General features: G+C 41.0%; 4 protein-coding genes across 4 annotated transcripts; 3 read left to right on the forward strand and 1 right to left on the reverse strand.

Moving 5' to 3' along the window:
- Positions 1-2,534: 2,534 nt before the first annotated feature.
- LOC122032679 lies at positions 2,535-3,749 on the forward strand. The gene has a single exon (XM_042591997.1). It carries the CDS (start codon positions 2,909-2,911, stop codon positions 3,581-3,583), a length of 675 nt encoding a protein of 224 aa, XP_042447931.1. The 5' UTR covers positions 2,535-2,908; the 3' UTR covers positions 3,584-3,749.
- Positions 3,750-4,137: 388 nt separating this feature from the next.
- Positions 4,138-5,516, forward strand: LOC122032680 (CRIB domain-containing protein RIC10-like). The gene is made up of 3 exons (XM_042591998.1): positions 4,138-4,815; positions 4,907-4,988; positions 5,065-5,516. The coding sequence occupies exons 1-3, from the start codon at positions 4,570-4,572 to the stop codon at positions 5,277-5,279; spliced, it is 543 nt and encodes a 180-aa protein (XP_042447932.1). The 5' UTR covers positions 4,138-4,569; the 3' UTR covers positions 5,280-5,516.
- A 416-nt stretch (positions 5,517-5,932) lies between these two features.
- LOC122032341 (early nodulin-like protein 1) lies at positions 5,933-6,801 on the forward strand. The gene is made up of 2 exons (XM_042591622.1): positions 5,933-6,153; positions 6,247-6,801. Exons 1-2 carry the CDS (start codon positions 5,979-5,981, stop codon positions 6,618-6,620), a joined length of 549 nt encoding a protein of 182 aa, XP_042447556.1. The 5' UTR covers positions 5,933-5,978; the 3' UTR covers positions 6,621-6,801.
- A 1,491-nt stretch (positions 6,802-8,292) lies between these two features.
- LOC122032726 (vascular-related unknown protein 1-like) lies at positions 8,293-9,140 on the reverse strand. Its single transcript, XM_042592040.1, has 2 exons — positions 8,783-9,140; positions 8,293-8,691 (listed from the first exon to the last, which is right to left on the reverse strand). The coding sequence occupies exons 1-2, from the start codon at positions 9,113-9,115 to the stop codon at positions 8,563-8,565; spliced, it is 462 nt and encodes a 153-aa protein (XP_042447974.1). The 5' UTR covers positions 9,116-9,140; the 3' UTR covers positions 8,293-8,562.
- Positions 9,141-14,934: the final 5,794 nt, after the last annotated feature.

Raw genomic sequence — 14,934 nt, forward strand, 5'->3', positions numbered from 1 at the left:
AATTATATTAATTGAGTAAGACTCGATTGAGTGAGACTTAAGTTAAATTCAAGTGAGGCTAGACTTGAGTTAGACTCAAGTGAGGCTTAATGATGATATTCATTGAATTTTGAATTCAATGATAAATGGAATTCAATTTGAATTTTAGATTCAAATTTTGAATAAGTTTCAAAATGACCATTTAATGAATAATGAATATTCATTAAATACTCATTAAGGCTCATTAATGAGGCTCATTAATGGTGTTAATGAGCATTAAGTATTTTCATTAGATGAAAATACTTAAGCCATTTTTTTACTCTTATTTTCATTATCGATCATTATTATTCCTCTTCTTCTTATCTCCCTCTCCTCTTCCTTGGCCGAAACCTTCTTGAGTGCTAGCACACTTAAGAGATTTTTCTCCACCTAATCGTTCGTGTGGATACACATAGAGGGGTATTCACTTGACACCCTTGAGATCTGGCATCTTCTTGGACGAGCGGGATAAGCGAAGGGCTTCGTATCAAAGGTATAAGTCTCTACCATGTAGATCTAGAGTAGATCTAGGTTAGAAAATATGTACACGAAATTTTTTTTATCTTCGCACGGATCCGGTGGCACTCTTATTTTCATTATCGATCATTATTATTCCTCTTCTTCTTCTCTCCCTCTCCTCTTCCTTGGCCGAAACCTTCTTGAGTGCTAGCACACTTAAGAGGTTTTTCTCCACCTAATCGTTCGTGTGGATACACATAGAGGGGTATTCACTTGACACCCTTGAGATCTGGCATCTTCTTGGACGAGCGGGATAAGCGAAGGGCTTCGTATCAAAGGTATAAGTCTCTACCATGTAGATCTAGAGTAGATCTAGGTTAGAAAATATATACACGAAATTTTTTTTATCTTCGCACGGATCCGGTGGCATGGGACTTCGAGGTTTCCGCAATACAAAAAATGATTTTTACGGCTCGAAAATTACAACACAATTGTGGGTGAATTTCATCCTGCATATACAGAAAATATTTTCACCTCTCACATTAGAGTAATAGTTATCATATATAATGTTAGTTATGTAATTACAAAATTATGTTGAATAAAATATAACAAATTATTTGATTCAACTTAGATAATATAATAAAAAATTATTTATTTAAAAATTTAATAAATAATCTAATTTAATATTTTACTATATTACCTAAAACAAATTATACATATAACAAGTTTATTATTAAACTCTACATTTTTTTTTTTTAAATGTTTGTTACTTTTTTGCTTTTTCTACGTTTTACCTTTTGTTTTCTGTTTTTACAATTTTTTTATTTTTTTTATGTTTTTAAATTTTTTACATTTTTTTAATTTTCTTTACGTTTTTTTTACTTTTTACATTTTTTTACATTCTTTTTTGTTTTTTATGTTTTTTTTATTTTTAATTTTTCTTTATTTTTTAAATTTTTTTACGTCTTGTTTCTACTTTTGTAAAGTTATATATATATATATATATATTTTTTTTTTGGTTTTTTGTTAGTCTTTTTCTTTTTTCATATTTATTCTTGTCAGATGATATTTTTAGTAAAAAAAAAACTGTTAATTAACTCCATAATCACAAAAAAAAAAAATTTGGAGATTTTCTAATTTTGAATTACATATCCTTTGATGTGTCAAATATGAAACATTAAAATGGATCTTATCATCTCAACATGAGTAGGGATCACAATTTTTTTTGTGGGTTTGGGATCTCGCAGGGAAAATCCGAAATGAGGATGGGGATTCTCGATTTTTCGAGGATGGGGCAGGTTTAGGATGGGTATAGGAATACTATCTCCATCCCCGAACCCGCCCCGAATCTCATGTAGTGTAGCTAAAATTGTTTCTGTGAAATTTCACGGTCCATCGCCGGTTAAACATTAGAAGATTGCGAATGCTGCGCATCTCATAAAACACAATTCCATTGAATTAATGGTTATGTACTTATGTTGAAATGTAAGCCTCTCTTGTATTTCTCCTTCATTTTTGTTGTACAAATATATACACAATTATATACACTCTACAAGAAAGTTTATAAATAATATATATTTTTTCCAAAAGGGCATCTCCAACAACAGGTTTGGAAAATCGAACCCAGTTTTTTCTTTTTCTTCATATAATAATATTATTGAAATTGATATTAATATTAATATTATCATTAATAATTATTATTAAATAATAATAATATAAATTAAATTTAGAAATAGGACAGAGATGGAGAATCTCCGAACCCATGGATTCGGATTCAAGAAATCTTCGAATCTGAAAAAATAAGAGCAGGACAGAGATGAAAATGACAAATTCATCCCTGCCCCGTTGCCATCCCTAAACGTGAGAGCTCGTTGAGATAGGTGAAGGCATTGTGACAAGGTCAAATTAACCGTAATTATGGATGGTATGGGTTCCGTTTGTCATTCGTGCCCGCCATGCGATTGGAGCACATGCACAACCTCAGCCGGGGTCTAAAAATTATAAAGACGGGTATTTGCCGAGTAATTCGCAAGACAATATTAAATGGAACGCCAGTCAGGAGTTAGGATGCGGTAGAGCACAATGCCACATTAACTATGGAAGTAAAACGTTCACCCAACTTTTCACTGCCGAAGCTGAAAAACCAAAAGCAGCATTATTCAAAATAAAAATCCATCAAAAGATGAAATGGTTGTTCCTTCACATGATCACGTCCAAACCCAAAGATGAAAGGATTGATGAACTCAAAAGAACGGTAATGTTTGATTCACCTTCAATTTCAATATCGCAATGCTCGTCATCTTCGGCTCGGTAGGTTCACGCCAAATGAGATTTATCTCAGTCCACACAGAAGAATATCCATATCACTATCTTCCTTATCTCCAACTGCATCGCTGCAAAACCCTAATCCTCTTTAGTCTCAGTCGCCCCGATGGCTTCCTCCGCCTTCCACCTCTTCTCCTCACCCTACTCCCGCCTTTACCATCCCCATTCTTCACGCCAAAAGATTCCTGCTGCCTCCTTGTCTGTCCCTCACTGCTCCTCTTCTTCTTCTTCCTCCAGTGCGAACTCTGATCTTGACGTGAACTCAAACCCGACCGCTACCACCGAACCTAGCCCATCCGAAGAGCTCCCGGAGATCCCTCCGTACGCAAACACCTCCTTAGAGATCGAGAAGCGATGGAAATCGGCGATACTCCGCGATTCCCGTCGGAGCTCCGCGCTACAGCGGCCGGAGCCGCCCAACTTCGAGATCGGGTGGAAGCGGACCAAGGAGATCAAGGTCGAGAAGCCCAAGGGGTGGGTCGTCGCGGACTTCCTCGACAAGCTGGAGACCTTGATGGGCCGGGGGCAGTTCGGGTCCCCGGCGCTGCTGGCGAAGACCGGAGAGATCGTGGCGGAGCGGGCTCGGGAGGAGGCGGAAGTGCTCCTCGCCGGAGGCGAGGTGGAGGACCGAATGGTGACGGAGCTCAACCGCGTCCTGCGCCTCATGGAGATGGACCTGGCCATGGTGCGCGCCGCCGTCAAGGAGGAGACGCTGGCGGAGCGGGTCGAGCAAGCCCGCGCCCGCTGCCGCCAGGCCATCCTGGTGGCCCTTTCCTTCTGACACCGCCCTATCGAGCACTCAGCTTCCCAACGCAAGCGAAGTGTTCGACGAAATGCCAAGGTCAAAAGATCACTGTCATATAATAATTGACTCGATAGGGGCTTGTGCATAACTCTCTGTAAAACAAAATTTCCAGAATTATTGAACTCTTCTCGGTTCAAAATCATGTGATTCAGATTCAATTCTCACATCAAAATGAGTACAATCCTGAGCAAGTTTGTTCTTGTTTAGGCACTTCACCAGCTGTGTTCACGCTTGATGCTGAAAGTGAGATAGACAGTAGTTCTCTATTTCGAGCTTCTAAAATTTGCATATCTTTTGTTGTTCTTAAACCTACAAAATTACAGTTGGCTTTGATTCAAACAGAACTTGGCACTGGAAATAAACTACTGTCCATATCTGTTAATCTGTCCTTGATTTTGCGAGCAATCTTTCCAACTTCATCAACATCCTTCTTCATTTGTTGTTTAATTGACGAAAGAGTAAGTATAATTCAGAAGTGATCTGTTGTTGACAAGTAACAAACTGCTCACTGTCCTTAAACTTTTTGTTTGCTTACTTGTCTATATGATTGATTAATATTAGTTGACAATTCTTATTTTTTTATCAGTGCACAAATTCTAGTTAACATGAAATAAATAAGAAATTTTATTATTTCACATGATTTTTCTGGCTGTTAAAATATATTTTTAATTTTTTGTCACACCAATTTAAAATATATTGGATGCGATCGAAGTATCGTTGTATGGAAACGTTAACAGTTCGCCTCTCGTCCCAGCTCACATTTCCTCGCTTTCAAGAATCACCCCACCTCCCTAACGAACACAGCAACAAAATTCTCCCTTTGTCTCCCTAATTATGAAGTCTTGTTGTTGCTGCTGCCGTTGCTGTTACCCTCTTTCCTTCCTCTAAAATCCTCTCCAAATCAGTGTTTGAATGTTGTGGAAACGATAGCAGGAGCAGTGCACCATCCCTCTAAAAGAACAATGGCAACCAGGGTGAAAGGACTATTCAGGGGATTCAAGCACATATCAAAGATCTTCTGTAAATGCTTTAATTGGCTCTGTTGTTATTTTCCTTTCGTTATTTTAAATTTGTGTTTCTCTCCTTCTCTGGTTTCTTCTGGTTTGGTAGCTGCTAAGGAGGATGAAATGGAGATTGGGCATCCAACAGATGTCAAACATGTAGCACATATTGGCGGGCATTGCGACTCTGTCCATTCTCCAAGTTGGGTATGAAGAATAATAATTCCTCCAATGTTACACATTTTTCTTTCATGAATAGCGATGTTGTGACTGTGATCTTTGCCTTGTTCAAATGCAGATGAAAAAGTTCAATTCCACAGCTGATTTCTCTTCTCTCGGCAATGTTGGGCAAGCTAGACGATCGCTTTCGGGTTCTCAAGGTACAGTCTTCATTCATCATCTTCATCAGCAGAATACTAAACATGACTGAAAGTGCCATGTTTTGAATTGTATCAGGATCCTATCGAGCAAGAGGCATCGAAACATCGTTCCAAGACAGTAATAGCTCCGAAACTGGCACTCCCAGAGCTCCAAAACAGATGAAGAGGAGAAAACACCGACCTGAATCCTCCTCCTCAAGGCCTTCGAAAAAGGCATCAAGAGTCAGAGCTCCATATGTAGCTTCACTGGGAGACGATAATGAAGCACCAGACCAGCTCCGAGGAATTTAGATTTCATATATATGATGATAAGGAAAATCCTATACATGCATTGAAAGTTGCTGCTCTGTTCAATGTCTTCTTTTTTTTTTTTTTCCTGTTTTGCTTTTAATGGTGGTGGCAACAGGTGATTCGTTCATCCAGTACCTCCGCTAGCCTGTCCCTAAGCTAGTACCGAAGATGTTTTACTTTTAATTATGGTTGTATATTGGATTGTGAATGCAAATGAAGCTTATGTAATACAATTCCGATGAGCAATTCCTTCAATAATTCTATTTTCTTCTCAAAGAATTATCATAAATTGATTGTTGCATTTTCTTCTCTCCCAGTGATGGAAACATTGCCCATTCGCTCTGGCCCCTAGACCAATTATGCCAACTGCCAAGCCAGATAGATGGGCCTTAAGCTCATGGATCACCTCCACACCACCATGTAAACGAAACCCAATCTGCATGAGGCTAATATCTGTAGCTTTATTTGCAAGACATGAATATTCTCATAGCAGGAGGCAAACTGGAAAAGCATAACTTGCAAGGGCAGTCAGACAGGTGGGGCAAAAGCAAAAAAAATAAAAATATTCAGCAAAAAGACTTATGCTTTGCCTCAGATAGCAGTCTTCTACTGGCACATCTGGATGAGTTCTACAAATACCATCATTCGTGATAGCCTACAACATATCTAAGACTCGAACTAATACAAACTTCTTCCTTAATGGCAAACTCGTCGCTATGCCTGGTTTTAGCCTCCTCCTTCATGGTTCTATCATTAGCTGCTGGGACACAGTTCAAGGTAGGTGGCTCGGGAAGATGGAGTGTGCCTGACAACAATGCCATGACCTACAATCAGTGGGCTGAAAAAAATAGATTTAAGATTGGTGATTCCATAGGTGAGTTCCACAACAACTAGTTCAAAATTGTCGCTTTCTATGATTAATTGGCCATTTATCTTAACGATTTCAATTCGAATAATTTGAATGAAGTGTTCACGTACCTCCCGGACGAAGACTCTGTTTTGTTAGTTGATGACGACGCTTACAAGAACTGCAACACCTCCTCCCACATAGACCAATTCAACGACGGCAACACGGTGTTCACCTTCACCCACTCCGGCAACTTCTACTTCGTCAGCGGAGTCAAAGACAACTGCGACAAGAACGAGAAGCTACACGTGGTCGTCTTGGCCGACAGGACGAATACGAGTTCGCCGGCGCCCGCTCCTCTTCCTGCTTCGGCTCCGGCGGAAGGAGCCACCGGGGAACCATCGCCGCCGCCGAATGCGGCCACTGCCAAGGTGGTCGGCGTGGTGAGCTCACTGGGGGCTGCTGCGATCGCAGCTCTTTCGTTCACTTTTTGAGATTTGCTGTTGACTATAACGTCTTGCATGGTGTGCGGTGTGTTGAAGGTTTGATGAGATTGACTTATTCGATTGCTGAAGCTTGAGTTGATTGAATAATTTAAAACAATGTAAATTATGATTGGTTTGAATCTTGTTATCGTCATCATTATTATTAAATATTCTTTCTTTTTAACTCCAATTTAATTATTAAAAATTACGAGGGTTGATCCTGTCTAAAAGTTGGAGAGATGACACGCTAGGTAGATGATTGTAAGGTTGACTAAACAAAGGCTTTAGATTGAAGCAGGGGTTACGAACAGGAGCGAAAATCCTTCCTGCATACACTCGAGAAAGTAGACAAATGTCGTGCCAAAAACCAAGGATTTTTTGCGAAGGTCATTCGACGGTCAAGTCAATGTAATATTCCAGCGGGAAATCGAATAGTAAATGTGTAGCAGAGCGTGTGCGTAGTAAAAATGTATTCTAAAGCGTGTCTTGTCATCGGAGAGGACCTCCTTTATATACCATCTCTAATAATCTCTACAATCATGAGATGACAGAGAATATCAGAAGTTGTCGAGTAAGGAAATATATATAGTCTGAGAGGCGTATAGTCACCGCCTAAGAAATCTTCTGTTATCCATGTGTATCCTTTTTTGTAACTTACGCCATTAATACGACAGTTGAAGGGATATACTGTCATAATGTGTCGGTTGATAAAAAGTGCAGAGTTTTTTCAAGATTCTATTAAATGCTCGTGTAATAATAAAATAATATTCTCTGACAAACAGTTATTATTTTCTGACAGACTGTTGTGATTCTCTTAGAATGTGGTCCCCGAAGATATCCCGACCGTATATTTAGCCGACCGGGTATATTTACATAAAAGCAGAGTATTGAGTATAATACGACGTTTGATCCTTAAAACTGCTTGGGCATATGTTGTGTAATGCTAGAGATCTGATTATGAATAGAGAATCAAGTCTCCTAGGTCCGGACAGCTTTATGATCGATCAACCATACACAAGGATACTTGTTTTTGGAAAATGGGAAAATAAGCCCCGAGAGGCTCGATCGGTGCTTTCCGCCGATTGTCCTTGTATTGGAAGGCTTGTCCCTAAAGTGATATTTGAGCTCTAGCTAGAAATTCGGTCAGATTCCTTTTGAGATTTGTCTTGTATGTTCGCTCAGCGAAGATAAGAATACTGAGTCTTGTAATTCTAATCAATTATATACCCGATTGCCCATATATAGAGGACAACGGAATGAACAGTGAAAGCTCATATACTTGACCGGTTGCTAGATTGACCCACTGTATACTAGGCACCCAAAGCGGGACGCTAGGTCCCTGGATCCTGTTCGAATATTACTCCCAAACTAACTTGTCGTCGGTCAGAACTCTCTTGAACCTGAGCGGATGATGGATGGTCGAGTATATGCTAGGTGTCTTACGACAAGCAGAGAGCACTAGGCTCCTTTGGTTCGAACGACCTATTGGTCGACCGTCCTTATACTGAGAGCCTTAGCGTTGGGTCAGGAGCTAAGCCTTGTTGAGAGTGAATCGATCTCCTTACTATCACCTTCCTTTAACTTGAGAGCCACCTCATCTTGACTTTGATTGTCATGTCATATCTGGGTTCATCCATAACTGCCTGTATCAAGTGCAATTGCAAAATAACACTGTAAATCAGGAGGGAAATATCCTTGATTACACATATTGATTAAAAGATCCATATACATCGAATGTCCACAACTTCATGGGCACAATTAGAGTTTCCAGGCTCGTTAATTATCCAAAGTGAAGGTTTATCCCACAGGTAGTCTTCTAACATAGACAAAGGAATTAAACAAATCCCTCTATTCTTCACGATTGAAGATCCATTTGTCCCCTCAGTAAACTTGAATTCATCGTCAACTTCTTTCAGTTCTTGCTCATTCATGACCTAAAACCCCAATTTATTTAATCAAAATTAGCAAAAGCATCAAAACTAAATGAAATGGGGAAAAATAAAAATGCCTGTGGTGTGCCTTTCTGAAGGGTGTGATAATCTTTCTTCGTTGGATTGATAGTCAAGTAACTCTCAATAACCTGCTTGTAGATTAAAAAGAATATATTGTCTTACATAAGAGGGATCATGAGGATTATAAATAAGTACTTAAATTCACGTTCTATATATGACCTTCGGGCTATTAAGAGATGAGCTAGCAGTATCTTCCAAAGAATCAGCATTTGTCATTAATCCTTTCCTCCTCTTCAGACACAGTTTTCTGTAATCTTCTGGTGCATCAGCTTTAGCCGATGGCTGCTGACATGCAGCAAAAGTGGATGAAGCAGCATCAGAGATGGTGGATGAGAAACAGATATCACTGGAGGAGCTGCAGCCACCAGCAGCCGGTGATCTCTCCTCTGATGCCATGAAGTCCTCCAAGTACATGGTCCAGCCACTCTCCTCTGAACCATCCATGGAGCAGGAGAAGGAGCTGCTCATAGATGAGTTAATTGATTCCTCCATGCCTCATATGGTGGAATTTGAATGACCTTATGGGGTTTATTTATAAGTGTATCAACAAAGGAGAGAGAGAGAGACAGAGAGAAAGAGTTGTGCATTTGAAAGAGTGAAGGCAGAGAAGCTTGAAAACAAAAGGTTGGATTGGGACGTGAGAAGAGAAATGGATGGTTGGACCATCACACTCAGAACTTTTCACTTTCTTATGTTTTACATATAATCCATCATTATTGGTTGCCGATGACTGATTCTCAACAATGTTACTGTTATGTCTCTGGATGAAATTGTATAAAAAAAACCATCAACATCACACTTCTAATTGCAATTCTTCTCAAAGAATATCTCCAAGATTTCCTTCTAGATCTCCATTAAACATTAATAATGCATCTGTTCTTTTGGTCTTTTATGAAATAAGATTATCTATTCACTTCGTTTTCTTATCGAATCGATACCACAGCAACAAAAGTCACAGATAGGTAAAACTCGACTGAAGTTTTAACTGTTTTTGTTTTCGAGTTTCAGACCCTACTAGTCCTAGCCTTGGATGATCATTGATCCTCCATGACACCGAAAGGCGATATCGACATGAAGGTGGCTCTGTCCACATGGGGGCTGCTATTGGATTGCAACAAATGCTCGTGAACCAGTTGACACAACTTGATGTGCTATGTATTCTCTCTACCTACAACAATGGATTATGGGCCTACTCCACACAATTTAGTCTGAAAAAGACCTATCTTCTTTTGGTGATTTCGACCCCCACACTCCCATGTTCCTCTACCCATCAGCATTTATGCACTCAGGGAATTTTTTGGCTTATATTTTACCAGATTCATAAACTCTTGTCTGATTCATGATAAAGGTGATGTATGATTTTTCAGTAGGGGGAGACTGTAGGTGTTGAATATTGAAATGGTCCCTGCTAATAAAAGGAAACTGTGCGTGCAACTTTGACAATGCCATGCAATCTACTGTTTATACACGAGATTAAACGCAGCTTGATTCTACAGTCACATCATGAGCCTTCATACGATTGTGTGAAGTGTTCCCCCCAGTGCCCCCACAGATTCGTCCCCGAAGTGAGCCTATGCTGTTCACTGAACCTTACTGAAAAGGAATATTGACAGGGCATGAAGTTTGGTTGATTGGAGGGCAAAGAGGCAGCGGATGCATTTATGGCAATCGAGAATCAGATATCTTGTCACAATGACAGAACTTGGCAACATCATCTTTTCCCCTCCCTTATCTGCAGAAGACGGGATAAGGTCTCTTCACACAGTGAATTTTCAAAAACAAGAGTATTTCCCATCTTGACATGGATAATGAGACGAGGCACCAGGATGGCCTGCTTGACTTTTACAAGAATATTTATCTCACTGAATATTATAATAGATATTTAATCATAAGCTCTGTTGAATATGCATTACTAGATCATTAGCATCATTGAGTTTGGTCTCTACTTGTCCTCCTCTGCCCTCTACCATTGTCTTCTAAGGACAAATCGAACATTTGGCCCCCTACATCTTAGTATTTCTGCTAAAATAAAAGGGTAAAGGATGGAAAAATGCATTCAAAGCTGGTGAATCGACAAAAGATTCTGTCGGAGGATAAACAAACTCTTAATTTCTCATTTATTAGTCTTAATTCTAAAATAGCAATATCGTTAAGAGGATCATATGTGAATCCTAAATAGGATGAATATTTGAAAGTTGGCTTTTGAGTGTGCATAAGTTGTGTTTTGAATTTATGTAAATGGGAAGACCTGGAAGAACTCAGATGTCATTCTTGCAAATGTATTCTGTCATGAAACCTGAAACTGGTAAGTTTGTTATGGGAAGACTGCGAAACTCAGACTTCATTCTTGCAAATACTCGTAGAAAGCTTGGGAATGGGCAAAATACTTATGGAGTGATAAATGGTCTCCACATTCAGCCCCTTTCACAAAATTCCAAGAGCTGTTCGGATCTTGTAGTACCCCCGAGATTACAATCTCTCAAATCAGCAAGCAGTCATTAGATCTGGGCCTTGGTTTATCAGAAAGAGTAATTCAACTTCATCAAGATCAGCTGAATAAAATCATTGACTGCAGTCCAGAGGGATAGGATGACAGTTCCAGTGTCAATTCAACCTACAACATCATGTCTGAATGGGTTTTTGAATCATCGAACTTCTCTAACATTTGCATTTCTTTTGCTCATAGAAGAACAAACTCTTTGCGTGACTATACTAAACAATAACCTCAACTCAAAACAAAATCTCGGCAAAAAAGGTACGACTATAATAGATACTAATTGTGTCTTCTTTTGTAGACAGTTAGAAACGGTTAGCCATTGATCCTGTCCGAAATCGATAAAGGTAGTGAGCTGGGATGTAGCTCTGCTATTGACTCAACGAAGATTTCGCGCTGTCTTGCAACACAAGGAGCGTTAGTGCCTGTTGTTACAGTCTGACCTGGCTGTTGTTTTGATGTTGACACTGATTTAAGTTTGTATCAGATATTGATTAAACTCAGAATGACTACTGATCGAGGTTGATCAGTTGGGAGGGAAAGTCCTGGTGAGTGAAGCCAGGCAAGGGAAATCCAGATGGGTCAAGACATCTGGTGAAAAGTCCAAGCAGGGAGCTTGGCACGGGAAAAGTCCAAGTATGGTGACTTGGCACGGAATGGTGAGAGAGGGCTCGGTAGCTCGTTCTCTGGACCGGACGAAGTCGGAGAGGGCTCGGTAGCTCGTTCTCCGGACTAGGTCAGAGAGGGCTCGGTAGCTCGTTCTCTGGACCGGACGAAGTCGGAGAGGGCTCGGTAGCTCGTTCTCCGGACTAGGTCAGAGAGGGCTCGGTAGCTCGTTCTCTGGACCGGACGAAGTCGGAAGAGGGCTCGGTAGCTCGTTCTCTGGACCGGACTAGGTCAGAGAGGGCTCGGTAGCTCGTTCTCCGGATTAGGTCAGAGAGGGACCTAAGTGGACATTACATGGCACATTGGATCGGTCGGTAGACCGATCCAGTGACACAAGAATCAGTGGATCGGTCGGCAGACCGATCCAGTGAAACTGTGTTCCACGGATCGGTCTGATGACCGATCAGATGACACTCAGTAGCACACTGAGTGAAATCTGATCGGTCTGCAGACCGATCAGAAAACACTCAGTAGCACACTGAGTGAGAATCTGAAGAAGAAAGAAAGAAGTGGATCGGTCTGTGGACCGATCCACACTCAATCTGATCGGTCACTGCGACCGATCAGAATGGCCTCAGATAGCCTGATCGGTCCAAGGCACTGTGATCGGTCTGGTGACCGATCCACACACTCTGATTTGTTCGCTGTATCAGCGATTCCTTCACTGCTTTTGATATATCTCATTCATTTATGTGATGTAATCCTCTGTGCTGTTAGCTTTTGAGTTTGCAGGTTAACAGGTATCATTCCAAGCCTAATTTCAAATTAAGTTCATAAGAGGAATGCGACAAATGGTCTTTCTGCTGGTTTCAGCGGCGCATGGTGCATTTCAGGCATCAACGGATACTGCTGTGATCTGGCTACGATCTGCTTGACTCCTGGGGATTGGTTCGAGCTCAGAAGACGCCAGTGTTGACTGTGATATCATTGGTGTGAGTTCAGAGAAGGAGGAAAAGGGATTGGCTGCAGCGCTGATTTGCGCAGTTTGGACCAGATCTGTGACAGCAGAGATAAGGTTTTGAGAAGCAATAAAAACAGCGAGAGGGGAACAAGAACAACAACAAGAAAGCTTGAAAGAAAAGTGTGTGCTGTTGTGCGAAGTTCTTGAGCTCTCGGGTGAACTACGATCTCTGTTTTTCTGCTATTGATCCTCGCGTGGTTGTAAGCATTTCAATTCTCCTTTGCCACCGAGTTTCTGTAAGTCTCATGCTTTAACTTAGATCTTTCTTGAGACGTTGTGGGGAGGTTACTCCACCGAGAAGGAGGATTTGTAGCCGGAAGTTATCCGGGGTGCGATCTACCGAAGATCAAGGAGTCGTCCACCTTACGGACACGCCGAGGAGTAGGGGCAAGTTATCCCCGAACCTCGTAAATCCTAGTGTTAGTGTGCTTGTGTTTTTTCCTTTCTTTAGTTGTCTAATTCCGCTGTGCTAACAATTATCTGTGCAAAAGTTTTGGTTTAAGTTTTTCAAGGGGCTATTCCCCCCCCCCCCCCCTCTAGCCATCTAAGATCCCAACAAGTGGTATCAGAGCCTGGTGCTCTTCATTTCGGCTTAACAACCCAAAGAGCTAAACAATGGCCATGAAGGAGGGATTCAGCACCAACCGTCCACCCTATTTCGAGGGAGCAGATTTCCAATACTGGAAAAACCGCATGGAGTATTACCTCAAGACCGATATCTCCATGTGGTTTTCCGTCAAGGAGGGTTTTACACCACCAAAAGATGAAGAAGGTAAGGAACTTGATTCGTCTAGATGGTCTACCGAACAACTCCGCAAAGCACAAGCCGATGCCAAGGCCATGGTCACCTTGCAATGTGGAATCGCCAAGGACCAACTCGTCAAGGTAGGTCCGTTCTCGAGTGCAAGAAACCTATGGAACAAACTCATCGAGCTCCAAGAGGGAACTCGAGATTCTCGGATTGCCAAGAGGGACCTATTCTTGAATCAACTCCAAAATCTAACCATGAAGGAAAATGAGAATGTAAGTGAACTTCATGGTAGGTTTAAAGAGATCATTAACGGTCTCCATTCCATAGATGAACGTGTAGAAAACCGCGATCTTGTAAGGTATGCACTTAAAGCTTTTCCTAGGAATGCCTTGTGGTCATCTATGGTAGATGCCTACAAGGTATCCAAGGATCTTTCAATTGTCAAGTTAGATGAATTTTTCTGTGAAATGGAATTACATGAACTTGCTAACAAAGGCCAAAAGGAGAAAGGTATTGCTCTTGTTGCAGGAGAAAGGAGCAAGGATGGGAGAAGGAAGAAGGAAAAGAAGAAAGAAAAGGAGATTTCCTCATCCACCTCTTCCTCAGAATCCGATGATGAAAGTGGATCATCATCAAGTGAGATGGCGAATTTCGTAAGAAGAGTCATGAGAAGGAGCAGGAGATACAAAGGAAAAGGTAAACCTAGTGAACAAAATATTGACAAAACTAATGTTACATGTTATGAGTGCAGAAAAAAGGGACACTATCGAAGTGAGTGTCCAAAACTTAAGAAGAAGGAGGAACGAGCCAAAAAGAAGGAGGAAAGAGCCAAGAAGAAGAAGGCTCTCAAGGCCACTTGGGATGAGTCCTCATCAAGCTCATCGGAGGAAGAAGAGAAGATGGAAAAGAGCACACGACAATTAGCACTCATGGCAAGGGAGGTTTCCGACTCCGAGAGTGAGGGAGATTCGAGCGACGCTTCAACCGCGGCTTCATCATCGTCGGATGATGAAGAGGTAACCTCTTCTCATATAGAAAAGTATTATAAGACTATCACTCATTTATCTACATTGCTTAAAAAGTCAAAAACAGAAAATAAATTGTTAAAAGAAGAAGTAAAAACCTTAAGGACCCTTAGGGAAGATGAGGTCGATGACCTACATCTAGAAGTCCTTGAGGATGAGAACAAGGCTTTAAAGGGTGAGGTTGAGAAACTCAAGAAAATGCTTGAGAAGTTCTCAACTAGCTCTAAGACTCTAGACATGATTCTAAATGCCCAAAGGGCAGTCTACAACAAGGCCAGGCTAGGGTATCAACCCAAGGAGTCGAGTTTCATTTCTCTAATGTCTAGAACTCAAGATAGTAGATTACATGTTTCTAGGGCTCATGGAACTAGGAAAGGTATGACCAAGGCATGGGTTCCTAGGTCTTTCGTTGTA

The sequence above is a fragment of the Zingiber officinale genome, chromosome 11A, assembly GCF_018446385.1.
Source record: "Zingiber officinale cultivar Zhangliang chromosome 11A, Zo_v1.1, whole genome shotgun sequence".
NCBI classification, from domain to species: Eukaryota; Viridiplantae; Streptophyta; class Magnoliopsida; order Zingiberales; family Zingiberaceae; genus Zingiber; species Zingiber officinale.

Excerpts from the sequence above, each read along its gene's own strand:
- LOC122032679 (XM_042591997.1), top strand. The coding sequence starts at position 2,909 with ATGGCTTCCTCCGCCTTCCACCTCTTCTCCTCACCCTACTCCCGCCTT.
- LOC122032680 (XM_042591998.1), top strand. The coding sequence starts at position 4,570 with ATGGCAACCAGGGTGAAAGGACTATTCAGGGGATTCAAGCACATATCA. Across the intron at positions 4,816-4,906 it reads CTGTCCATTCTCCAAGTTGG|ATGAAAAAGTTCAATTCCAC; the intron begins GTATGAAGAATA and ends GTTCAAATGCAG. Across the intron at positions 4,989-5,064 it reads ATCGCTTTCGGGTTCTCAAG|GATCCTATCGAGCAAGAGGC; the intron begins GTACAGTCTTCA and ends GAATTGTATCAG.
- LOC122032341 (XM_042591622.1), top strand. The coding sequence starts at position 5,979 with ATGGCAAACTCGTCGCTATGCCTGGTTTTAGCCTCCTCCTTCATGGTT. Across the intron at positions 6,154-6,246 it reads TAAGATTGGTGATTCCATAG|TGTTCACGTACCTCCCGGAC; the intron begins GTGAGTTCCACA and ends ATTTGAATGAAG.
- LOC122032726 (XM_042592040.1), bottom strand. The coding sequence starts at position 9,115 with ATGGAGGAATCAATTAACTCATCTATGAGCAGCTCCTTCTCCTGCTCC. Across the intron at positions 8,692-8,782 it reads CATCTCTTAATAGCCCGAAG|GTTATTGAGAGTTACTTGAC; the intron begins GTCATATATAGA and ends ATCTACAAGCAG.